Raw genomic sequence first — 27025 nt, 5'->3', positions numbered from 1 at the left:
AGCCATTGTCCCTGTTCCTACCATGCCCCCTCCAACTACCACTTTCCAGTCCTAGTCTCCTCAACCCCAACCCATCCCATGCACACATACTGACAAGCATGCACACAAAACATCAGACAAGAGTGGCACAGACAAACACAGACAGCACACGTCAGGCCACAATCACTAACACAAACAACAGACAGTTGCACACACAACAACATCCACTGCCTCCACTGTCTTCCCCTCCTCCTCCTCCCTCACGGTCACATCCGCAGTCACACCTGCATGCACTGCATCAACAGCCACCACACCCTCACCACATCAAGTAGCACACACACCTCACTTGCAGACACGTCCACAACATCCATCCATGCGTCCCTTGTGTCCTCTCCCACCATGTCTGCCCCCTCATAAGAGACACAAACGCATGCAACGCATGCACTCCCACTCCCAAAAGCCATCCACCTCACATCAGCACACTGCCCATACACCTGCACCCAAGTCAAGCAGATGTACACCTCCAACAACCACTCTCTCAACCTCCAGTCCCATCCCTCCTCCCTCATCCCCCACCATCCCTAAGAAGCTTTTCCTTGCCCAACTTGACCTCTTCCCTCCCCCTCCATCCCCCTGTCCTGCCTGTAAGACCAAGGTCCCAATGACCCAGCCCAGCACCTCAGCCAATTAGTCCACAGGGACAGTGGAGGCACCTCCTAGTCTTGGAGGCAAGAAAGGAAAGGATCCCACTCCACCACCCAAGAAAGGGTAGGATCACTCTCCACTACCCAAGAAAGGGAAGGATCCCACTCCACCACCCAAGAGAGGGAAGGATCCTACTCCACCACCCAACAAGGGGAAGGATCCCACTCCACCACCCAGGAAAGGGAAGGTTCCCACTCCACCAACTAAGAGAGGCAAGAGGCCCCCTCCAACAGCAGTGTGCAAGGAACCCTCACCTTCAGCAGAGGCTGGCAGGGTAATACCTCCTATAGCAATGGGCAAGGAGCCCTCACCTCTAGCAGAGGCTGGCAGGGTTACACCTACAACAGCAGTGGGCAAGGAGCCCTCACCTCCATCTGGGATACAGCAGCCTTCACCTCCAGCTGGGACACATCAACCCTCTCCTCCAGCTGGAACATAGCAGCCCCCACCTCCAGCAGAGGGCATGTAGCCCACCCTCCAGGGACTGTTGTACAAGGAGCCCCCTCCAGAACCAGTGGGCAAGTTCCCCAACTCAGAGACTGTGACCTTGCATTCCCCAGCAAAGGAAAATGAGCATGGAGCCCCCTCCAGAACCACTGGGCAAGTTCCCCACTTCAGCTTAGGTGCCCCTCACCCCCTTCCCCCTGAGGTTCCTGCCCATTTCCAACATGATGCCCCTGCACAGTGTAGTGCGGATATTGCAGGGAATAAGTTGGGGCTTGGACTGTGCCCTGTGGCCACGTGGGCCTTTTGCACTTTGGACTGCCCATTGTCCCTTTCTGAACATTTACTCCAATTTATTTTATCACATGGACAATAATGTGGCTGTTGGCATCAAATCAAATTACAATTTCAGTTATACCTATATGTTGTCCTTGCATTATTATGACGTGGGTCCTGTGACATTGGTTTTCCTCTGCAGCTGGTTGTGTGTGTGGTGTGTATGTGAATGGTGTGTGTTGTGTGTGTCACTCTCCTTTTCCTCCCTCCCTCTCTTGTCTGCTAGGTGGCTGTACTTACTGTCATCGTCTTCGTTGGTGTTGGTGTTCCAGTTGGAGCATGGCATAGAAGAGCATTGGAAAGACTTGAAGTTCCAGTTCCATGGTGGCGTTGATCTTCTCTGTGTCTCTGATGGTGAGTCTTTCCTCTTATGTGTTCTGTTTCCCCCAGGCGTTTGACGGCGTTGGTACTACCCTGGAAATCGTGGCGGTTTGCTATGTCATAGTATGGTGGGCGAAACCTTGTCTTCCGCCTGGCTGTTGATGGCTGCCGCCGTGGTCAGTGGTGTTAACAACCCGGCGGTTGGTGTGATACATTGGCTGTCTATGGGAGTTATCACTGCCATGGTCATAATTTGGTGGTAATTACCACCAGCCTGTTGGCGGTATTACCACCACTTTAACAGTCACCAACATTGTCATAATGAACACCAATGTGTCAAAGGAAGAAAAGAGGGAGTGGGTTAGGATGAAATGCATACAGAGGGAAGACGATATTTGGATGTCAGAAGAAGGAAGGGTGGTTTTGCTGAGTAGTCTACTGACTCAAATGGCAAGATATTATCATGGTCAAGCACATATTAGGAGAAACGCAATGGTTTGAACCTTTAAACAGCATTGGTTCAACCCAAAATTTAGACAGGTTGCCAAAGCAATTTGCCGTGGATGTGTTGTCTGCCAGCAGATGAACGTGGCAAAAAGAACAGTAGTCAATATGGTCCACATTGGAGAAGCCGGAGATCCATTTAGTAGAACTTAGATGAATTTCATTGAGATGCGTGTATGTGGAGGTCTGAGGTATGTGCTGGTGAATGTGTGCATCTTTAGCCATTGGATCGAGGCTTACCCTACACGAAGAAATGACAGCCTTACAGTAGCAAAGTTACTGCTTAGGGAACTGATAGCATGGTTTTGGTTTTCAGTCTCTTTAGAATCAGATAGAGGAAGTCACTTCAACAATGAAGTAATCAAATTGCTATGTTCAGCACTAAACATTGAGCAGATATTGCACTATAGTTACCGCCCACAAGCATCAAGACTTGTGGAATAAATTAATGGTACTTTGAAGTCAAGAATGGCAAAAAAATATGTGTCCACGAATCTGAAATGGCCTGACGCACGACTGTTAGTTTTAATGTCAATGAGAAGTACGCCTGACAAGAAAACGGGACTGTCACCACACGAGATCCTCATGGACAGAGCAATGAGGTTGCCAGCGGTCCCTGCCAATGCTCTTGTGAACATTACAGATAACATGGTGTTGGACTATGGCAAAGGCCTGGCTGATGTGGTTCACTCTTTCTCTTATCAGGTGGAAGCTACATACTGCAACCATCTCCAGATCAAGGACACAGCTTGAAAGTAGGAGAGTGGTTTGTGGTCAGAAAAGACATGAGGAAGTCGTGTTTGGAGCGTCTGTGGAAGGGCCCCTACCAGATAGTGCTGATCACGACAAGAGCTTTAAAGTGTGCTGGTTTTCTGCACTGGATTCATGACAACCACACTTGGAAAGTACCAAATCCTTCGGATGAGGAAGCAGAGTTGTTGAGAATACCAACAATGCATAGACAAACTCCATACTTGGAGAGTAGAAAAAGTGAACTGGACACTATACCTGAGCAGATCACATCCAACGTAAACACTCCTGGGAGAGATGAGGTGGAAGCAATACAGGAGAGTGACAATGAACCAACCTCAATTGAGGTAGCAGGAGAGTCTGATCAAAGGTGGGCTCTCCCAGAAGCAGACGGTTTTGAAAGACAAACAGAACAAACAACAGACCCCAGTGGGGAAGGAATTGAGGTGGATCAAAGCCAAATAGATTTGACTCCTCCTGAACCAGCTGCAAGTTTGTCAAAAGAGGATACCACAGGCCAAGAAAAACTTGTAAGTCCAGCAATGAAAAGAGCAGGAATAGAGGTCCGTTGAAAGGAGATAAGTAGCTAGAACCTCAATCAAAAGTAAAGAATGCAATTAAGGTGACAACAATCAAAAAAGAAGTTGATACCACCAGGAAAGAAGAATTAAGTGAAGGAGAACTAGGTGGACATCAAAAACTGAAAATGAAAAGAATGGCAAATCAAAGGTACTCAGGTCCTGAATGGGTGTATGTATCTACAAGTGAGTGCCAGAAATAATTTTTGTCTTTTTGTTTTGATCAAGATATTCCAGGTCAATATTTTGGCACGTGAAGAGAACTGATAAACTGTATTGTCGAAAACCTGTAAACTAAGAAAAAGTACAATGAAAGGAGACTGTTGCATTTATCCAGAAGAGACATTTTTGATAACCTGATTGTTACAAGCTGCTAAGCTGATTTTGACAAAGTTACTGAATTTGGACAAGGGTTCTGAATGGAAGATTGAAAGTTGTAAATAATTGCTACAGAAGATTGAAGATTTTTGTTTTTGTTTTAATTTTTCCTGCAGAGCTATAGTTTTTACATTGCTTCTACTTTCTTATCCTTTACAGACCATGAGTAACCATAACAAGCAAGGTAGAAAAAATAGATGTTGTAAATACATGGGTATTGGTTTGGCAATTGTATGCATGATAATGTGCCTGATATTGATTGTAGGAGTCACTGTTCTTGACAAGAATTAAGCCAACCATACAACAGTTATAGAAACAACTACTGTAATCTCATATATAGATAAGTTTAGGTTAGATGAGAAATATCTGCATGTAGATGACACACAGGTAGAACTTTCTTCTAATGTTTTATATTGCTTACGGCGTGAGACATTGATACAATGGATGTGGAAGAGTGTTATGTTTGTACTCATATTCCTGCCATAGTCAAGGAAGGAGTAACATATCATAGTCTGACTTTAACCTATGGCATAAGTTATAGTCTTTTACTAACAAGAATTTCTTCTATTCTAATTTTAATGTTGTGTTTTCATTTATTTCTATAATAATTAGAGACCTGAATTAAATAGCAAAGGACAATAACATAGTAATAATACAAGATTTCTTTGAACCTACATTAACATTTGGAACTGCTTTCACGCATAAGAATGATTTGACACGTTTGCTTACATCTGTAGAAAAGAGTTTTTTAGATCACAAAGATGCTAGAAGAAGAGCATTAAAAACACAAATAGAAAAAGGGTTAGTCATAAGCACACCAGGAAATGATAATGCATTTAGCGACACAACAACAGAAGGGAAATTAGCTTTAGACATACAACATGTAGGAAAGCTTTGAGTATATAGACCTGAATCTAGGGTTGATAAGGTGTTTGTGGGAAGGAGTGAATGCAGTCATGTATTTCTGTTTCAGTATAAATGGACATTTATGTTGAATGGTCTGGATCCCGCAGTTCCAGGTGTTCATTACACCTGTGGACCAAATGCATATTACTGTCTTCCTAGAGGATGGTATGGCACGTATTACCTAGGGATCATTTTCCCAAAAATGTACCGTTCTAAAGACTTGAACAAATTACCTAAAATGACTGAATTACATCATAAAAGACAAAAGTGAAAATCAGTTTCTGGCATTGTTGCAAACCTATTTGGAGCAATAATTCCTTCAATAGGCATTGGTATGAATTCAATAAAAATTTGAAAGTTTTCTACGATTGTGGATAACATGCAGACAGATTTTTCAGGAGCTATTATTCTAGTGGATACTGGGATGGCTGCGTTAAGAGCTATGACTCTTCAGAACCGCCTTAAGTCAGCCAACCTTTTAGCAAAAGGAAAATCGAAGGTACTCAGGTCCTGAATGGGTGTATGTATCTACAAGTGAGTGGCAGAATACGTTTTGTCTTTTTGTTTTGATTATGATATTCCAGGTCAATATTTTGGCACATGAAGAGAACTGATAAACTGTATAGCAAAAGAGGACGGAGTATGTATATTGCTGAGTCTGCAACACTGTTGCTCATATATCACAAATAATAGTAGAGAAATTAGAGGTCTTATTAATAATCTAACCAAAGATAAAACTGATTTAAAAGAACTACCTGAACCAAGTATGTGGGAAAATGTTGGCAAAGGCATTGCTTCTGTGGGGAATTGGCTTGGCAACCTGGGAAAAGGGATATTAATGAACATAATACAAGTAATTTTAGCAGTTGTGATTTGCCTAATTGTAATATGGGGAATACGAAAAGTTTATAATGTGATTAAAATGAAAAGATTGAAAAAAGATCAGAGGAGGGAAGCAATTGAAATGGAAAATTTGTTTAGAGAAAATACAAGGAGAAAAAGTAATAATAAAAATGTTAAAGAAACCAAATTTTGAAATATGTGGGGTAAAAATGTGTGTGATTACATATTTAGTCATCAGAGGAAGGATTGTGAGCGCTGATATTTTACTAATAAATATTGTATGTATTTTATATTCTGAATACACTTAGAAAATGACTTTACATAGAAATAACATGTAATTCATAAAATGTGCCCACTTGAATGGCTGCCACTTAATATAAATTTGTTGTATTGAAAGATATTAATGTTTATTTAGAGTTTATATTAATAATAAAATGCAGTAATATGTCATACTTACGATTGAATGCTATATATGAGCCAAAATTAACTGTAGGCCTGAAGCTAACAAGGCCTACGTCTCAGTGGTGCACTGTCGTTTATATGAAAAAATTTAATGTCAAAATAAAAATATGATCTCACGCTTGCCGAATAGTAGATAGATTTATTGTTGCATATTTGAATGTTGACCAGATCTCATAAACTAGCAAACGTTCTTTCCAGAGCAACTGTGTATTAGGTAATGTGTATAGAAGAATGAATGTATTAAACTTGTTACAATATATTTACTTGAGACGTGTGAATAATGTTCCCAGGAACTAACAATGGATGTGCTGACAGAAAGAAACAGAAGAAAATTAAATGCTGCATCTTAACAAGTCAACTAACGTGTGTAAATGGAGAGGAACGAATCATCAACTAGTAGAGACGGTCTAGTTATATCTCTGATGTAGAATTATAGGTTTATTGGATAAAATGTCAACCGCATGATTTTCTGACCAATGATAATGTGATACAACTTAAATTTAACTGCACTGCACTGAGAACCTGTGTGTGGTTCTTACTCTTTCTTGGTGGCCACTCTCACGAGCTCTTCTTTGGGTCACTTCAATACTTCTATGCTGAGAGTCTACTCTATTGCTATCTTAGAGCTCCATGGGTAAATGCTTATGTTCACTCTTGCACTCGAAGCCTAGAGTTTGATGTGCTTTTATTGCCTATTTTAGCCAAATGGTTTGGAGAGCTTAGAGTCTCCAATCCTGAACCATTACCCCTTTTCACGTCCTGTTGCTGATGCTGTCTGAACTGATGCCTGCCTGATGAGGATTAATTACCGATTGCTGATCCTTGTAAGGAAAGGTATTATAACCTGCAAATGTCTCTGCTATTGATTTGTCTTTTGTTTCTAGGTACCAACTGCTGCCTTTTGATAGATCTGTTTTCTAAATTTATGTTGACTAAAAGTAAGCATGAAGCCCAACAGGCTGATGCTAATCTGAGGTTAGAGAGATTTATTTACATCCTACTAAAAAACTGATTGATGTAACTCAATTGCTGAATATCGCAAATGTATGTTATTTCTTTTGCGCAATTACTCTTATTATTGATTTGTAATCTGATCTTAGAAGGACTGACTGTAAATGCTCTAATCAAGTTAAGATTCTTTAGAAGATTCGGTCAACCAGTGTTGTTTTTGTACTTATATCATGTGGTTTTAAGACTAATTTAGATGATACTAGCATTGCTAATCTAGAGAAATAAACTTTCTAATTGATGGTAAATGTGAGAAAACAGGGCTGATTGCAGAGGCCCCCTAACTTTTTGCCCCCATTTTCCACTTTATGCTGGTGTTTTCCTGACTCTGATGGTGCCCTGGGTACTGCTAACCATTCCCAGGGCCTGTGCTCTGTGTAAAATGGATATGCAAATTAGGCTAATTATAATTGGCTAAGTTAACCTACCTATAAGTCCCTAGTATATGGTAGGGCATGTAGGTTTAGGGACCACAGCATAGGTGGTGCACACCTAGGTGCACTGCTGAGGTGCCCAGTGTCATTTTAAAGGCAGGCCTGCCTTGCTGGCTGCTTTTAAATTAAAGTTATATGCAAATTCAACTTTGGAATTAAAAGTACTTCCAAAGTCTTAAACTACCTTATTTTTACATATAAGTCACCCCTAAGGTGTGCCCTATGTGCCCCTAGGGCTGGGTGCCATGTAACTATAAGCAGGGACTTTATAAAAATAGATTTATAAACCCTGGTGAGGTAAAAACAGCCAAATTGGTTTTTCCCTCATTGAAGTAAATGGCCTTCATAGGCTAGAATGGGGAGAATTTATTTTAAATTTTAAAGTCTCCTTAAATGTTGCATACCAAGAATTTGGTATCAAATTAATTGTTGTAATAAATCCCACAACTTCCAGTTGTGGGATTTAATATAAATTGTTCAGGTAAAGAGTTTTAAACTTTACCTGAAAAGTTGCCAATTTCAGCCCTGCATTGTTTTTGCTGCTGTGCTCTGATTGGTCAGCCTGCAGCAGCTTAGTCAAAGCTGCCTTGATGAGGTGTGAAGTGGCCTGGCTTCACACAAAGGAATGTGCTTGTGGGAGAGAATCTCCCCTCAGCAGATGGTGAGGCAGGAAGGGGGAGGGCTGCCAAACTGGTCTTCAAAGGCAGAGAAGGACATTTGGAGCAACCAGCAACACCCCCACATCCTGCAACCCCAGACAACTAGGTGCCCCCTTGATTAAATTAGGAGAGGGCAGGAGAGGGGTGTGTTTATGATTTTTAGCCACATCAGTGGGTGGGCTCAGCCAGATGTAACCTCCAAAAATCAGATTCAGCCATGTTGGATTTTTAGAGAATGTTGCCTTTTGGGATGGATTTTTGCCACACTTCCCAGGAAGTAGTCATCACAGGGGGACAACCCTATACCTGATTGGAGAACCAGGACCCCCCTGCTTTTCACCCAGGAGCAAGGATAAAACTAGCAGACCTGCCCCCACACCTCAGATCCCCACCAGATTTCAACAAGAAAGAGCTAAAGGAGAAGAAGGACTGCCCTGCTGGACCCCTGGCCTGCACCTGGAACCTGCACTCAGAAGGACTGCACCAGCTGCACACTTGGGCTTCACCACAAGAAGGACTTTGCCTGGCTTCAACTGGTTCAAGAAGGGACTCCCTGTTTGCTACAGGTGAAAAATTGCTAACCCGAGTCCCCTGCACCAACTCCTGAAGAAAGCGACCAGCTGACCACTGTCCAGTGGCCAAAAAGGAGTTTGCGCCAGGTGCATTCTGGGAGTTGAAGTCCGCACCCCCCAAGGACCATCTCAGAACTTCTGGACCCTTGGGGTGAGGTGTGGACCCCAAAAGAACCTTAAAAGAACATCTGGGTGAAGCCCCGGAAGTTTGGAGAAGATTTGAGAATTTTTGTAAAAAAGCTCCAGAGAGGGACCGACCCGCCGCAGAAATTCTAGCCGGCTTGCCTCAACTGCGACCCGGCCTGACTTGGTGGTTCGTCCCGGTAAAGAAAAATCTCCGAAAAAGAGACTAAATCCGAAGGTAAAAAGTTGACCGGGACCTCCTAGCCATCGTATCCGAGAAGGGCTCCATGGACGTCGGATCAAGATCCAGGTTTACACCGGTCGAAGGATTTTCATCTAAAAAAAACGACTAAGTCCGAAGGTAAAAATCTCCACCGAGGAATCCAGCATCGCGTATCCGGACAAGGGCTCCAGGAGGTCGGATTCGACTGGCAGGTCGGTCCCGCTGAAGAAAATCTTCAAAATAAAGACTAAGTCAGAAGGTAACTTTTTAACCGAGCCCTCCCGCGACCTGTAGCCGAGCAGGGCTCCATCGCGGTCGGCCTGAAACTTTGACTTTGCCCCGGTCGAGGTGCAACCAGATGACCCGATTGGCGCTTTTTGTTTCTAAGCGCTAGAAAAATAATAATTATTTAAAAAATCATATCTCCGGTTCCCTTTATCCGATTTTATTCGTTTTTGTGTCATTTTAAAGATAAAAATATAAACTATTTTTATAAATTGGTTTTGGATTTTTAAACTGTTTCCTGTGTTTTATTTAATTACTGTTTTGTGATATTTGAACGCTTTACACACTGTCTCCTAAGTTAAGCCTTGACGCTCGTTGCCAAGCTACCAAGGGTTGAGCTGGGATTAATTTATTGAGACCTAACTGTACCTAAGTGGAGGTTGGTGGCTTGTTGCTAGGTGTAGGTACCTACCTGCCCTTACCAATAACCCATTTTCCAACAGTAAAGATGTGGTTATTCATGGCCAAAAGGGTCATGTTGAGTTAAATTTACTGTCTCTAAGCATTTTCATTGATTGTTTTTTTAATTTTCATGATATGCACAAACTAGAGGGTGTGAACCTCTTAAACGAGTCCAAAGGTTCATCAACCTCATATACGCATCCCCTTATCAACATATTGCAATAAACCAATAAGGTCAGATGCGCTCACACAGGTGATATGCCCACCCACATAGTTGGGTTACCAGTTTCATTAGAAGTGTGGGAATGCTGACTGGTAGGCATTTTGTGGGTCTCTGAGAATTCTAAAATTTTTGCTCGCAAAATTGTAAGGAAATTGTGTGATATTAAATCAAGTTTGATGTTTGCAGTACATATTTCCACTCACTTAACAGCACTCTGTACTCCAGAATTTTCTGTGATTGGGAGATTCCCTCTGTTGCAAACTAGCCTGGGCACAAATACCACAGCTACCGAAACTGCAAGAATGATTTAATTTAAGTAGAAAGTTCTTAATGTTTTGTTGTTGTGTTTTGGGTCCTTTTCTGACACAGGCAATGAGCCACAACAAAATGGGGTACAGTTTTTATTCTGAGAAGTATGGAAAAACAGAATAATAGAACGTTTGTTGTTACCAATATAACTTATCTACATTTGTGGCTTGGAAATTAAAGTAGGTGTGTAAATATAAACACACATTTGAATCACATGATATCATGAAAGACCCCAAATTTATAGCTGTACAAACGACCACTATTCCTAAACGCATTATCCTAGGCACTTTTAAAAAATGCATGGGATTCTTTATACCCATTTTTCTTTTATTACATTTTACCATAAAAGTTAATGCATGGTTGTTACAATATAAAAAAACATTATAAGCTGCAACTCAGTTGATGGCTCTGAATATCACATGTTTTGGACAACCAACAGGCTCTATAATATTTCTGTGACCAGAAGAGTCTAATGGGCATAACAGTAGACTACTTTTGTAAATCAGCCGTCAGGCAATGTATTATAAATTGAAAAGATTGTCACCCATTACTATTTCTCCTACTCATTGTCAATGTTTCTTTTTTTTATTTCAAGGGTTTGTTTCTTTTTTAAAATGGGTCTAATCAAATGACCCCTTGCTGAATTCAGAATTTTGGGTGTTTTGCCTAAATATTCACTCAGCAGTTTCAAACCTGGTTGACTATTGCTTAGAAAATTGCAAACAATGTGGTAAAAACTGTTCTTTCACATTCCTGTCCCTGAAAGCCGTGAAAAGGATGGGTTTAGCACACCAAGCCATTTATTGGTGCCAGGAGTGGCAGAATCCCTCTTTTTGTATGGCTTTCTTCCTTATTTGGCTAACTGTTGTTTTTTTTAAAATCTGCAAACCTTGGAAACCACTATCCATTCCCCAGAGAATGTGATCTCATTCCTAAAACAAGGAACAGTTGGCTGATCCCCAATTGGCATATTTATCTATCCAGTAATGCCATAGAATATGGTGCGCAAAAATGCACCAATGGAACGTAAAGTGAAAGTCCACCTGGTGACTGTAGAACATATTGTGCTATCTACACGGCTGGCAAGCAAACACATTGCTTCAGGCCTACATTTATAGATTAACATCTGCAGCTTTTAAACCATCCTTTTTTAAAAGAAAGAATCATACTTTAAACTTTAGACAAGTTACCACTTACCAAGGTAAGGTTCCTGAAATGTAAAAGTGGACTATGAAATAAATTAACGTATGCATGTTCCTACAGCGACTAGCACACAAAAGCTATTTTCACTATATTAGGCTATAGCTGTTCCTGCGAAAAAAAGATAATGTTAAATTAGAATACAATTTTCAATAACTTTGGTTCGCCATAAGGTATTGAATTCCGTCAACCTCTAATGCTAGTATTTATTAAAAATCAAATTAAATTGTGAAGTTGAATGTTTGATAAAAAATCAGGAAAAGTAGCTTTTAAAAAGTTAGACTTTGTGTGCCTAGAGCTCAAATCGGCTAGTTACCATTCGTCTGCCAATAGCTGCTAATCAGTGCTTTTCCCTCGATAAGGTGTGAACACTGCTCTTGTGGCAGAAACAATGACTTAGGCCTTTTTGCTGAAGACATCATCCCATCTCCAGAAAGACAGTTGGAGATGGTTCAGGAGTGTAATTAACTAGAAAGGGCCCATGATGAGGATTTGATATTTAATTGTAAATTGACACTTGGGGAATATCCTAGTGGGAGGGAGAGTTGGTTCCCAGAACCACTTTGATGAGGTTGTGGAGGAGGGGACTGATCATTTCCCAAGACACATCTGCAATAAATTAAAAAAAATGTTAAAATATATCATATTTAAATAAAAGATATGTTTTAGTTTTGGTTTAGTTAACATTAAATTATACTTATTTATATATTTTCCTATTTTAAATAATGTAATTGAATTTAACATAATTTCCCATGTTTTTTTTTAATGTTCATATTTCTATTATTTTCTAAAGAAGGGTGTTGAAGTACCAGTGCTGGACTTACTCCTGCTTTGAGCCAGAGATATTTATTAATATTATGGATCGCTTTTAAGCTCTAAAAACTTTGGAAGTACACTTAGGGGGTCATTCTGACCCTGGCAGTAAAATCCGCCAGGGCCAACGACCGCGAGAGCACCGCCAACAGGCTGGCGGTGCTCCCTTGGGCATTCTGACCGCGGCGGTACAGCCGCGGTCAGAAACGGAAAACCGGCGGTGTACCGCCGGTTTTCCTCTGCCCTGGGGAATCCTCCATGGCGGCGCAGCTTGCTGCGCCGCCATGGGGATTCCGACCGCCATCCTGTTCCTGGCGGTTTTGGCCGCCAGGCACAGGATGGCGGTATGGGGTGTCTTGGGGCCCCTGGGGGCCCCTGCAGTGCCCATGCCAATGGCATGGGCACTGCAGGGGCCCCCGTAACAGGGCCCCACCAAGATTTTCAGTGTCTGCCATGCAGACACTGAAAATCGCGACAGGTGCAACTGCACCCATCGCACCCCTTCCACTCCGCCGGCTCCATTCGGAGCCGGCATCCTCATGGAAGGGTGTTTCCCACTGGGCTGGCGGGCGGCCTTCTGGCGGTCGCCCGCCAGCCCAGCGGGAAACCCAGAATACCCGCGTAGTCTTTTGACCGCGCAGCGGTATTCTGGCGGTTCCAGCCAGGCCGGCGGCTTCCACTGCCGGCCGGGGTCAGAATGACCCCCTTAGGCCCATATTTATACTTTTTGATGCAAAACAGCGCCGGCGCTGGTTTGCGTTAAAAAATGTACCACCAGCTAACACCATTCCTACGCGCTATGCGGGAGCCTGGTCAGAGGAAATAAAATGACTCATACCAGACAGCGCCGGCGTAGGGGAAAATGGGGGTTGTGCGTCAAGAAATGGTGCAAGTCAGGTTTGAGCCAAAAATCATGGCTGAAACCGGACTTGCGCCATTTCTTGACACACAACCCCCATTGAAATGACTCCTGTCTTAGCAAAGACAGGAGTCATGCCCCCTTGCCCAATGGCCATGCCCAGGGAACTTCTGTCCCCTGGGCATGGCCATTGGGCACAGTGGCATGTAGGGGGGCCCAAATTAGGCCCACCTATGCCACTTTAAAAAATTAAAAAATAATACTTACCTCAACTTACCTGGGATGGGTCCCCCCATCTATGGGTGTCCTCTTGGGGTGGGCGAGGGTGGCAGGGGGTGTCCCTGGGGGCACGGAAGGGCACCTCTGCACTGCTTCCATGGTCTGAGACCATGGAAGTGAGCCCACCGGACCCTTAACGCCTGCCCTCACCCAGGCGTTAAAAAACGGCGCACATCAGGCTGTGTGCCGTTTTTTAATGCTCGCTCCCTCCTGTGCGTCAAAATTACGCAGGAGTATAAATAAGGCGCACAGGCCTTAAAGTCATTTTTTTGGACGTGAACGCCTACCGTGCATGTCATTAACGCAAGGCGGTTTCCCGCATCCAGAAAATGACGCACACGGCGGAATTTTGGCGTTCGCGGGATTGGGGATCAAAGTTTAAATATGGGGCAAGGTTTGCGCCAAATGTGCACCAACATTTGTGACACACATTCGGCGCAAACAGAGTATAAATATGCCCCTTTGTGTATAGCAATGGGCTTACTCTTTTGAATGTGGTTGCACATGGATTTGAAAGTCGTGGATAAAAAGGGATATTAGCATGAGTGAAGGATATTCCTGCCAATTAGTTTTCACAATAACTACCCACAAGAGAATGAGAAGGAAAACCACAGCACTTCACTAATCACAAAAAATGGTGACCAAAATAATAAGGACAGCTACAATTACAGTTGGTGACAATATTTTAGTGTGAAAATGACCATTAGCGGAAAGCTTCAGGTAAGTGAGTGTAGGTATGTATCAAGTGATAAAGAATGAAGTCGCTCAAGAGTTGTTTCACAGGACATAGAGGAGAAATATGAGATCTTTCTGCCAAGAAAACAAATTGGGGCCCAGCGATCAAAATTGGAATAAATGAAGAAATGATGGCACTAAAGCATTGACAATTCATACCTCAGGGACATGTCACAATAATCCATTGTGTAGGAGCAGTAAAAGCCCTAGGCAAAAGGAGCCTAAATGAGCAATGAGGCAGTCTGCACAGAACTCAGGGAAATGCAGCCATCTTGTTTGTCAATCATCCATGCCATCCGGGCATTGTAACAGTAATTAAACTTTAAATTAAATTAAATTGGTATAAACTGATTTCAGATGCAGTATTTATGGGGATGGTCTAGAAATCATAGGGATGGAATAAGAGAGAGGGTCAGAGTGGCGAGAGTACAGGAGTCTTACAGTCCATGGGTCTGAAAATAGGGGACAGAATAGAGAATTCCTTGAGGTCAGTAAGAGTGGTGGGCATGTAAGAGGGACTCAGGGAGACAGCCTACTTTGTGAGATGTACCTGAGGGCAGCTGAGAATGTCACTGATCATTGACATGTGAATGGCAGCATCTGGAATTGTTTTAAGCTTTGGATGTTGATTTCGAGATTATGTACGTCATCAATTATTCATTGTTAGTTATTGTGCAGGTCAAGAATGTTTTCAATATTTGATATCGAGGATATGGTGAATAAGGGAGCATCTAACCTGAGAGTATAAGAAAACCCCATAGATAAGTAATAGCACCCACCCCAAAGCCCAGGAAAGCAGGAGTAAATCACAGTAAGTTTCCAAGAACACACGAGAATACATGATAGAAGATTATGCAAGAAATAGAAGAGATTGCAAGACACCAATGATTGATTCCTGGACCTGAAGTCCTGTGGAAGAAGGGGACCAAGTCCAAGAAGCACTGAAGAGTCCACGGAGAAAATGAGCCCCCGCTAACCCGGATGAAGGTGCAAAAGAAGAACCACAGGGAAATAAGAAAATTCAGTACTGCACCCAAGAAGATGGAGGCAGGTTTCTGGTTGGTGCAGATGATATCCCATGCTGGATGGATGATTGCAGTCTGGTTTGCATTGCTGGATTCCACCAACAAGCTTTGGCACACGCAAAGCACCCGATTAGCGACAAATGGCGCTTCCCGGGACCAGGAGGGACCTGGTGGTCTTTATCCAGGAAGGGCAGCCAGAGAGGGCTTTCAGCAACTCAGAGAGCCCTCAGAAGACCAGGAAGCACACACAGGAATCCCACAGCACGGGGACAAAGAAGGTGCAAATGGAGGCCCAGACAGTACTACACAAAGGGATCCCATGCCACGAGAGAACCACTCAGGAAGCTGTGCGTCGCAGGAAGGAGTGCTGGGAGCTGGAGCTGTGCATGAAGAACGTCTTGGAAGGTGGCACACAAGCCGTGGCAACTGCAAAACATGCAGTGAATGAGGGTACTGTCTTGCACGGGGAGGCAAGTTCTTACCTCAACCAAAGTTGGACAGCTGGACTTTAGGACTGTCGGGACCACTTCAGTCCACCACCTGTTTTGCTGGATCCACGCACTTCGTCAGGAGAGGGAACCCACGCCACTGGTCGTCACTGCAGAGTGGTGCCTGCTGAAGCAGGGAAGTGACTCCTTCACTTCAAGGGAGGGTCCTTCGTTCTTCTGGTGCAGGCTAAAGACTGGCTGCCTTCTGAGGATGCACGACCTGGAAACAGTTGCAGTTGCTGGCAGGAGCTGAAGATACAATTAAGCAGAAGTTTTCTTGGCTTCTTTGTTGCAGTTTGTAGAGTTGCTGGAGGGTCCAAATGCAGTATTGAAGGTAGAAGGTGAAGTAAAGAATGTAGAGGATTTCTGCTGGAGTCTTGCAATCCGAATCTGAGGAGACACCCAGAGGAGAGACCCTAAATAGCCCTGAAAGGGGGACTGGTCAGCTACACAGGTAAGCACCTATCAGGAGAGGGCTCTGATGTCACCTGCTGACACTAGTTACTCTGATGCTCTCAGAATGCCCCCATCTTGGAATCCAAGATGACAAGACCCAGGGACACTCTGGAGGAGCTCTGGGCACCACCCTCAGGTGGTAATGGACAGTGGAGTGACCACTCACCTTTCCCTTGTCCAGTTTTGCACCAGAGCAGGGGCTCGAGGGTTCCCTGAACCGATGTAGACTAGATTATGCAAGGAGGGCACCATCTGTGCACTTCAAAGCGTTTCCAGAGGCTCTGGGAGGCTACCCCTCCCATGCCTGTAACACCCTTCTCCTAAAGAAAATGTTTTGTTCTGCCTGTCTAGCCTCGAGCTACTTGAGCAACAGGAGGGCACAAACCTGTCTGTGAGGTGGCAGCTGCTGGGGCTGCCTGGAAAACCTCAAGAGGCTGGTTTTGCGGTACTTGGGGTCCACTGTGGAGCCCCCAGAGTGCAGGGAGATGTGCAACCAATACTAGATTCAGTATTGGGGTACAATTCCCAGATGTTAGACACCTTATATGGCCATATTCGGAGTTACCATTGTGCAGCTGGACATAGGTATTGACCTGTGTCCAGTGCATGTGTAAAATGTCATCCCTGCACTCACAAAGTCTGGGAAAATGGTCCTGGATGATGTGGGGGCACCTCTGCTATTCCAGGGGTGCCCTCACACAGGTACTTTGCACCCAGCCTTCAGGGTTGGAAGGCTTGAAATATAGATGACTTATAAGTGACCTGGTGCAATGAAAATGGTTGTGAAAGTGTGCATGCACCATTTCACGCAGGATGCAAAGGCAGTCCTGCAGAAGCCTTTGCATGGGCTCCCTATGGGTGGCAAAAGTAATGCTGCAGCCCCTAGGGATCCCCTGGAACCCCAATGCCCTGGGTTCCTAAGTACCATATACTAGGAACTTAGAAGGGGTGACCAGTATGCCAATTTGGGATGAAATACTGGGTTACCAGTATGCAATGACAAATTTGAGAGGCGAGAGATCATAAGCACTGTGGACCTGGTTAGCAGGATCCTGGTCACACAATTAAACACACTGACATGAGGCAGAAATTGGGGGTAACATGCCAAGAAGAGGGTACTTTTCTACAGATGGTAATCTGTCAGGATGGTGGTGGTAATATATTTTGCACCCCTGACGGGCAGAGTTCCAATCTGTCAAGCTCAAAATCAGGCACCTGTTGCCTCTTGGGTGTATCTGTAGGTTGCTGAATATCTGAATTATGGGTAGTGATAAGACTTCCTTGCCTAAACTATCATCAGGAGAATGCTTTGTAAGAACAGTATTCCACATTATAGCTTTCAATTGGGAAGTGGCACTGGCAGTATTGGTGAGAAAGTAGGAGGAGATTAGCGAGGAAGATATAGAAAGGATTTGATGTTTAGCTGTATCAGTCATGAGATCTTACAGTTTGTGAAAAAATGATGTTGAACATGTAGTGATTGAAATCATATGACTGAAGCTGAATCTGGCCATTGGTAAAGACGCTGATGTGAGCTTCTCAGGCATGAATTCCAAACGTGTCAGCTATGAGTCTTCTACCAAACACCATAATTCTTAATAATGTTGAAAAATTTAGAAAGGTTGTCTAAATATAGCCATGCCTAGTGCAGCTTTTATATCAGAACCCATCAAATAATGTCCAGGTGGTGACATAAAAGATCTCTGAAGGGGATAAAGAGAGAAGGGAACATGTGGGCAGGACTTCCTGATCAGCAGGCCAATGGAGTGAAAGGGTAGGTTATTCTTGAACTGAGTGTGAGACCAAGAGGAGGGGCTCTAAGCTCTACCCTAATTTTGTAGACCCTTCTCCTGGAATTGCAATTTCCTGTTATCATGTCACAGCCAGGGGCTTCATACAGAGAAAGCCTTAAACGTTCAAGATGAGTGTTGGACTTCCTTGGGAACTTGTACAGAGAATAAGCAAGACAGGGGAGGTATGGTGACATAGTGAGAGAGTCACAGAATGAGTAGCAGGGATAGAGAGAGACAAGGGTAGAGTGATCAAGACTTGAGGATCAAAGGGAAATTTTCAAATAAAGGCATGTGAAATATAAAAACTGGACGAAGGGAATGAGAAGGCAGACAGATGACGATGTAGGACAGAGTTAGGCAGAGACATATAATGGTAACAAGATGGAATGACAGCAGAACGGGGGAAGGATGCGGTGAATAGGATATGGAAACACTGAAAAATAAAGGCAAGTCAGAGATGGAAGAGAGATTGAGAGAGATGAGGAGAAACTGATTGACAGAGGGTCACAGATGGCAGGAGAAGATGCAGGGAGAGAGGAAAGAAGCAAGAGGGGATTAAGAGCACACAAACGGCTTTCTAGAATGAAGAACGAGAAAGAGAGATGTATATCTGAGATAGAAAGAGTAACGGAAGGGACCAAAGAAGTAGGACATAGATTGAAGACAGTAAACCAGGAAGAGATAAATACCATGAAGGGAGATGTGGACAGAGGTAGAGTGAGAGAGAGAACGAGAATAGGAGGAAACAAGACTCACAAAGAGAGAAGGATGTACTGAGGCTGAGAGAAAGAAAGACAAAGACAGCCCAAGAATGGGAAGGTGAGCCTGAAAGACAGCTGCATGGCTGTCTTCATATGGCAAAGTGTTGGCTGTTTTCATATTGTATGGTGGGGCTGCCTTCATATGATATGGTGTGAGCTGCCTTCATAGGGTATGTTAGGGGATGTCTTTATATGGTTTGGTGGGGGCTGCCTTCACATGGTATGGTAGGGGCTATCTTCATATGGTATAGTAGGGGCTATCTTTGTATGGTATAGTGGGGGTTTTCTTCATACGGTATGGTGGGAGTTGTCTCCAAATTTTATGGTCAGGGTTGTCTTCACGTTGGTAAGGTGGGAGCTGTCTTCATAGGATATGTTGGGGGATGTTTCATAGGATTTAGTGAGGATTGCCTTCATATAGAATGGTGGGGGCTGCCTTCATATGGTTGGGGCAATCTTCATGAGGTATAGTATAGGTTATCTTCATATGGTATAGTGGGGGCTATCTTCATATAGTGGTGGGAGCTGTCTTTATATGGTTTGATATGATGGGGGCTGTCTTCATATGGTATTGTGGGGGTTGCCTTCATATGGTATGGTGGGGCTATCTCCATATAGTATAATGAGGGCTATCTTCATATGGTATAATGGAGACTGTCTTCATATGATTCAAGTGCTATCCACATGTAATGACTTACGCACACTGATGACTTACTAACCTCGTCGGGTTTGTGAAAGTTTAGACATTTATTAAATAATAATCATTTGTTTCAGGGAGTTTGTAGTACGAGGGAAGAGAGGGATTATGTTTTAGCCATCAGCAATGCAAAAGCTGGGCAAGATGTATAACCATCTCTATACTATCTTAATATTTTCTTCTTTTACCACAAGCATTGCCATGAGGACTTTTCGGACCTGTGTTAGTTCCCCCTGTTTTCAGATTCATTTTATATTTCATATTTTATGCATTTTGTGTGGCTTTTAACAATGACATTGTACAGACATTTCTTGCATGATATTCTTATAGGGATATGCGGTACGAGTTGCTTGTTTAGTTAGCATTTGCACAACTTGTAATCAGTACTTTCTATTCAGCCAAGGAACACTGTATACAATATCCTAGCTCTTGTGTTGCCCGTTCAGAAAACAGGATCTAACACCAAGCCACAACATTACATCAGAGTACCACGGCACACAGATTTATCTGGAACGTTTAAAATTAAAACAAAATTAGGGCACAAATCATATGGGTTGCCAATGGCGTTAGTTGCTGTAGCTGATGTAAGGCCACCCCTACTACCATGCACCTTGCTCAGCTTCTTACAGCCTCTATCTATTGGCAGCTTACTCTTTCCACTCTTCTTTGTGAAGCTTGTAGACATTCCCTTGGCAGTTCTCCTTCCAGTGTACATTCCTACTCATAGACCTGTCAGCTGTTCACATCCCTTGCTAATAGTTAATCTTCCAAATCAAAAAGCTGTTTCTTCAGGCTTCTTTGGGAGGAGCTGTAACATTCCCATCGTGTCTCTTGCCACTACATGCCACTCTACCAGCACCTTTCCTCACTGTTTGCTCTGCTACATTATTCAAACCATCTACAAGCCTCCTTGTGCCTGCAATAAGTTATTCTACCCGGTCTTCTCCTTCTCTGGTCAACTACAGGCCCCAGGCATCTTCTGTGGCTCTTTTATGCGTGCTACCTGTCACTCCTCTATCCATTCAACACAATGTTTCACTTGTTCTTATCATGAATGACGTTGACCTACCACATCTCTCATCCTCTGCTCACAGTGGATTGCTGGTTCCCTGAATATTCAGCTGCTTCTTTCTCTGTCCCACAGTGAGATTCCAGTTCAGGATGAAGCTTGAGGATCTCCTACTAGATGCTGGAGGCTTTGGAAGGTTCCAGATCCTTATTTTGTTTCTCTTATTTATTCACCGGGCAACTCTGTCTACACACTTTTTGCTGCACAACTTTCTATCAGTGGTGCCTCACCACCGATGTGCCCTCCAGAACAAGGAGGCACTAGGTAATCTCACAGAGGAGGAGCTGCTCCTCATCAGCATCCCGAGGGAGCCTGATGGGACTTTCAGCTCCTGCAAGATGTACAGAGAGCCCCAGTGGCAACTCCTGGAGAACTACACCTGGAGAACACTTAAGGACTCCTCCCTGGGACCACCCAATGCTTCTGCACTGCAGGCTTGCCAGCATGGATGGGACTACGACCACTCCCAGTTCATCTCTACAATAGCTACAGAGGTAAGACGTGATTAGATGTCTAGTGTATAATCATGCTGTGTGTGAAAGCCTAGTAAAGTAACCATCATGAGCAATGTGTCAATGCACTATGATTTAGAACTGAAATCAATCAAATAACACTTGACAAGTTAATAGAGGCCTCATTGACTAAAATTAAGTGTTACAAGGAGGGAATGACACAGCCAACTGGAGAGATTGTACTCCAAGAAGTGTGTAAAAGAGGAAGTGAGTGACAGTACGCTCTGATGAGTGAAAGTCATGCCAAATTATTGAATCAGAATTATAATCAAAACATGAGATTATGCTTCTAAGAATGAAATGCAAACCTGAAAAGTCAGCCATTAAGATTAGATTGCAAGTGAGTGAGACTGTGGTGCATAGAGTGAAATTGACAATGAGTGAGAATATGTTCCATGGAGTGAGCCTGAGACGTTGAATTGAGAAGTGACCCTTACATGCAAGAGCTACACTCCTTGGACAGGGGTTCACAACCAAAGCAAGAGTCTATGGGCCTGATTTATACTTTTTTAGCACCGCAAAAGCGATGCAAACTTACAAAATATAATTGTATTTTGTACGTTTGTGCCGCTTTTGCTTAAAAAAAAAGGCACAAATGCGGGGCTAAAAAGTTTTAAATCAGGACCTATGTTTCAAAGAAGGACTAAAACCCAAAGAGTGAGACAGTTTTCCACTGAGAAAAACTTACACCCGATAAGCTAGTCTGCGAGCCAAGGAATGGGTTCTAAATCAATGAGCTCCCAAAGGGAGGGTCAAAGATAAGACAAAGGCTGCTTGATAACCTCTGAAAGTCAAACATCACTATTGTACTGTGAAGAGTCTGAGATTAAGTGGTGGGTCCTTGGGCCAGGAGGAAGCTATGGCTGACTCTGTCTGTGGACATAAAGGAAGACAAAGGGCCTTTATTATACCCATGGATTAAAGGCGACCTACCTCAGTACGGCCACCAGCGATGTAAGAGACACAAGAAACAATGTTTCCAGTGCAGGGACGGGTAGATTCCAGTTTTCTCCTCCCTGGATGACAAGGCTGTATGTATGTTTGTATGTATCAATGTATGTATGTATGTATGTATCAATGCATGTATGTATGACTGTATGAATGTATGTATGTTTGCATGTATATATGTATCAATGCATGCATGTATCAATCCATGCATGGATGTATGTATCAATGCATGTATGTTTGCATGTATGTATCAATGTATGTATGACTGTATGTATGCATGTATGTATCAAAGTATGTATGTTTGTATGTATGTGTGTATGTATGTATCAATGTATGTATGTTTCCAAGTATGTATGTATGTACGTTTTCATGTATGTATCAATGTATGTATGAATGTATGTAAGGATGTATGTATGACTGTATGTATGTATGTATGTAGCAATCTATGTATGTATGTGGTATTTCTATTGCTTTAGCCCAGCCAAAAGTCAGCAATCCATTAAGAGGGACAAAGACAAGCATAAAGTCAATGAGTGATTGGAGGGGTACCTGGTTTGTGCACTTGTACTGATTTGTGATGTTGTGCTCTTTAAGGAGGTGGGTCTTCACCTCTTTCATACATTGGAGCAGTCTTTGGACACTTCTGATTGATACAGAGATGTTGTTCTAAATCCTGGGTGCTTGAAATACAACAGCCTGCTTTCTTGCACATTTTTACTTTTTTTACACTTCTTACCACTGAGGTGTCTTGGTTTCTGTGGGTCGTGGCAGTGATGGTGTTTTCCATGCAGCACGGCACCACTTACTCAGCCCCTGAAGATTAGTCAATAACACTTGGTTAGTTCGATGGAATCTCTTTCTCATTGCAGACCCAGAATTCACTTTTCTTCCAATACTCAATTGAAGCAGTTGGACTGATTTGTTCCTTAGTGTAGTACTGTGTCATTGTTGCTGTTTTTTCCTCTAAAAAGCCCAGTTAGAAGACACATGACTGTGCTGCAATGCAATTGGACTGTTTTACTGTTCACATTAGGCTAATTGCCCACTTGCTTTTAATTTTGAGTTGAGGTGGTACTTTTAGTTCTGGCTCTTTTCCTGCACCTCTTCCCATCCTGCACCTTCTCCTTGGACCTTCACCCTGGACATCATCATTTTATCTTCTGGAGGTTTTGTGGCTGGTGCTTTTTCCTCCAGTCTGAAACTTCATCCTGGGTACACCGCATTCCATACACATAAATACCTTGTGGAACAAAGTTGTTACTGAAGGGCATCACCCTTACCTTTGACAAGCCAGGCAGAAGAAAACACCTTTCTCACCTACAGCTACTGACATTATGCTTCCAGTGGCAATTGTTGATTTGATATGTTCAATAAGTGATATTTGGTTTCAAGTAAATTTACTAACTGTCTAATACTGAAAAAGTAGATATTCGCAAGCAAGTACATAGTGATCTGAAAGAACACATGGTTAGATAATGTGGAACTGTGTTCTAGTAGATGATAGAGTGGATGACTATACTGGTAATTAACACTCAGCAGAAATGCTTGAGTAGTTAATACTTGGTAATAGAGTGCACTGAAGAAGTGGGCAAGTCCTCAATATTCTGCAGTTGTGCACTAAGAATTACTAGTTAATAAGAAAGTGGTAATAGCTAATATTCTAGGCGTGTACGCTAGAAGCAAAACATTTCCTGTTTACTAAGTAGTGTTCTTGGGGAATGTTCTAGTAGTTAATATCCTGTTCCTGCCAGCTACTAGATGTGACTCGGGAGGTGCATGATATCAGTGAATAATCATAGAAGTGCATGAGTAGTTAATACCCTGGAGATGTGTATGAGCACTTAACATGTAAGAGGTCTTTCCTAGAAATTAATACACTAGAGATGTGCATTAGTAACTAATAGAATAGAAGAGTATGCTGTTTGCTTGTACTTTAGAGGAGTGCAATAAAGGCCAATATTCTGGAGATGTAAGGTATTAGTTAATACTTTGTAAGCATGCACTATTAGTTAAAACTGTATTACAGTGGGTCAGTCTTGACTACTTTGTGTAGTAAAAGCACTGCCTCTCAACATAGTAGAGAAGGTTTCTTTTTTTATTCACCAGAGTATAGCCTGCCTGCAGTCTGAGTAACTGACTTCATTACCTTGAGCCAGGTGACATCATACACACAGTCACCTAGGAAACACAGCAAGGTTCCATGATCTCTCTTTGTGGTTAGGCGTTCACATAGGGGAAAATATCAAATACCTGCATATAAAATACTTTGGTTCTGTACAAATGAGAGAATAAACAAATACATGAAAGTAACATAGTGATACCGTACAAATGATATAGTTAATGCAATTAAATTGAAAAGAAAGTTTAGATGACAGCTGATGAACTAAGGCCATATTTATACTTTTTTTGTGCCGCATTTGCATCATTTTTTGATGCAAAAGCAGTGCAAACTTACAAAGTAAAATTGTATTTTGTAAGTTTGTGCTGCTTTTGTGTCAAAAAGTGACGTAAATGCGGCGCAAAGAAAGTATCAATATGGGCCCAAAGGTGTATAAAAATGATTGTCAAATCACTTTAAAAATTTAAATAACACTTAAAAAATCTGGTAACCTAGTTTAGGAAAGCACCATCTTGCCTGGCATGTTACCCCCATATTTCACTGTATATATCATGTTTTAGTGTATGTGTCACTGGGACCCTGCAAGCCAGGGCCCCAGTGCTCATAAGTGTGCCCTGTATGTGTTCCCTGTGTGATGACTAACTGTCTCACTGAGGCTATGCTAACCAGAACCTCAGTGGTTATGCTCTCTCTGCTTTCCAAATTGTCACTAACAGGCTAGTGACCAATTTTACCAATTCACATTGGCATACTGGAACACCATTATATTTCCCTAGTATATGGTACTGAGGTACCCAGGGTATTGGGGTTCCAGGAGATCCCTATGGGCTGCAGCATTTCTTTTGCCACCCGTAGGGAGCTCTGACAATTCTTACACAGGCCTGCCACTGCAGCCTGAATGAAATAACGTCACGTTATTTCACAGCCATTTACCACTGCACTTAAGTAACTTATAAGTCACCTATATGTCTAACCTTCACCTGGTGAAGGTTGGGTGCTAAGTTACTTAGTGTGCGGGCACCCTGGCACTAGCCAAGGTACCCCCACATTGTTCAGGGCAAATTCCCCGTACTTTGTGAGTGCGGGGTCACCATTACACGCGTGCACTATACATAGGTCACTACCTATGTATAGCGTCACAATGGTAACTCCGAACATGGCCATGTAACATGTCTAAGATCATGGAATTGTCACCTCAATGCCATTCTGGCATTGGGGAGACAATTCCATGATCCCCCGAGTCTCTAGCACAGACCCGGGTACTGCCAAACTACCTTTATCGGGGTTTCACTGCAGCTGCTGCTGCTGCCAACCCCTCAGACAGGTTTCTGCCCTCCTGGGGTCCAGCCAGGCTTGGCCAAGGAAGGCAGAACAAAGGACTTCCTCAGAGAGAGGGTGTTACACCCTCCCCCTTTGGAAAAAGGTGTCAGGGCTGGGGAGGAGTAGCCTCCCCCAGCCTCTGTAAATGCTTTGATGGGCACAGATGGTGCCCATCTCTGCATAAGCCAGTCTACACCGGTTCAGGGATCCCCCAGCCCTGCTCTGGCACGAAACTGGACAAAGGAAAGGGGAGTGACCACTCCTCTGACCTGCACCTCCCAGGGGAGGTGCCCAGAGCTCCTCCAGTGTGCTCCAGACCTCTGCCATCTTGGAAACAGTGGTGCTGCTGGCACACTGGACTGCTCTGAGTGGCCAGTGCCAGCAGGTGACGTCATAGACTCCTTCTGATAGGCTCTTACCTGTGTTGCTAGCCTATCCTCCTTCCTAGGTAGCCAAACCTCCTTTTCAGGCTATTTAGAGTCTCTAATTCTTTAGATAACAAATGCAAGAGCTCATCAGAGTTCCTCTGCATCTCTCTCTTCACCTTCTGCAAAATGATCGACCGCTGACTGCTCAGGACGCCTGCAAAACCGCAACAAAGTAGCAAAGATGACTACTGCAACCTTGTATCGCTGATCCTGCCGCTTTCTCGCCTGTTTCCTGGTGATGCATGCTCTGGGGGTAGCCTGCCTCCTTCTTGCACCAGGAGCTCTGAAGAAATCTCCCGTGGGACGACGGAATCCCCCCCCCTGCAACCGCAGGCAACAAAAGACTGCATCACCGGTCCTCTGGGTCCCCTCTCAGCATGACGAGCGTGGTCCCTGGAACTCAGCAACTCTGTACAAGTGACTCCCACAGTCCAGTGACTCTTCAGTCCATGTTTGGTGGAGGTAAGTCCTTGCCTCCCCCCGCTAGACTGCATTGCTGGGTACTGCGTGATTTGCAGCTGCTCCGGCTCCTGTGCACTCTTCCAGGATTTCCTTCGTGCACAGCCAAGCCTGGGTCCCCGACACTTTAACCTGCAGTGCACAACCTTCTGAGTTGTCCTCCGGCGTCGTGGGACTCCCTTTTGTGTCTTTGGGTGAGCTCCGTTTCACTCCTCTTCCAAGTGCCTGTTCCGGTACTTCTGCGGGTGCTGCCTGCTTCTGTGAGGGCTCCCCGACTTGCTGGGCTCCCCCTCTGTCTCCTCATCCAAGTGGCGACATCCTGGTCACTCCTGGGCCACAGCAGCATCCAAAAACCCTAACTGCGACCCTTGCAGCTAGCAAGGCTTGTTTGTGGTCTTTCTGCCTGGGAACACCTCTGTAAGCTTCTTCACAATGGGAGACATCCATCCTCCAAAGGGGAAGTTCCTAGTCCTCTTCGTTCTTGCAGAATCCACAGCTTCTACCATCCAGTGGCAGCTTCTTTGCACCCTCAGCTGGCATTTCCTGGGCATCTGCCCACTCTCGACTTTGTTGCGACTCTTGGACTTTGTCCCCTTGTTCCACAGGTACTCTCGTCCAGA

The 27025-nt window shown here is 43.7% G+C and overlaps 1 protein-coding gene across 1 annotated transcript in view; it reads left to right on the top strand.

Moving 5' to 3' along the window:
• The window catches only part of LOC138296883 (solute carrier family 22 member 7-like), a 223699-nt gene that overhangs the window by 24331 nt on the left and 172343 nt on the right, over positions 1-27025 (top strand). Inside the window, exon 2 of the mRNA XM_069236376.1 lies at positions 20695-21113. Coding sequence (XP_069092477.1) covers positions 20712-21113 — 402 coding nt within the window. The 5' untranslated portion in view covers positions 20695-20711. The remainder of the gene's footprint in view (positions 1-20694; positions 21114-27025) is intronic.

The sequence above is a fragment of the Pleurodeles waltl genome, chromosome 5, assembly GCF_031143425.1.
Source record: "Pleurodeles waltl isolate 20211129_DDA chromosome 5, aPleWal1.hap1.20221129, whole genome shotgun sequence".
Classification (NCBI taxonomy): Eukaryota; Metazoa; Chordata; class Amphibia; order Caudata; family Salamandridae; genus Pleurodeles; species Pleurodeles waltl.
The sequence above is the reverse complement of the archived record's forward strand: the minus strand, read 5'-3'. Positions and strand labels throughout refer to the sequence as shown.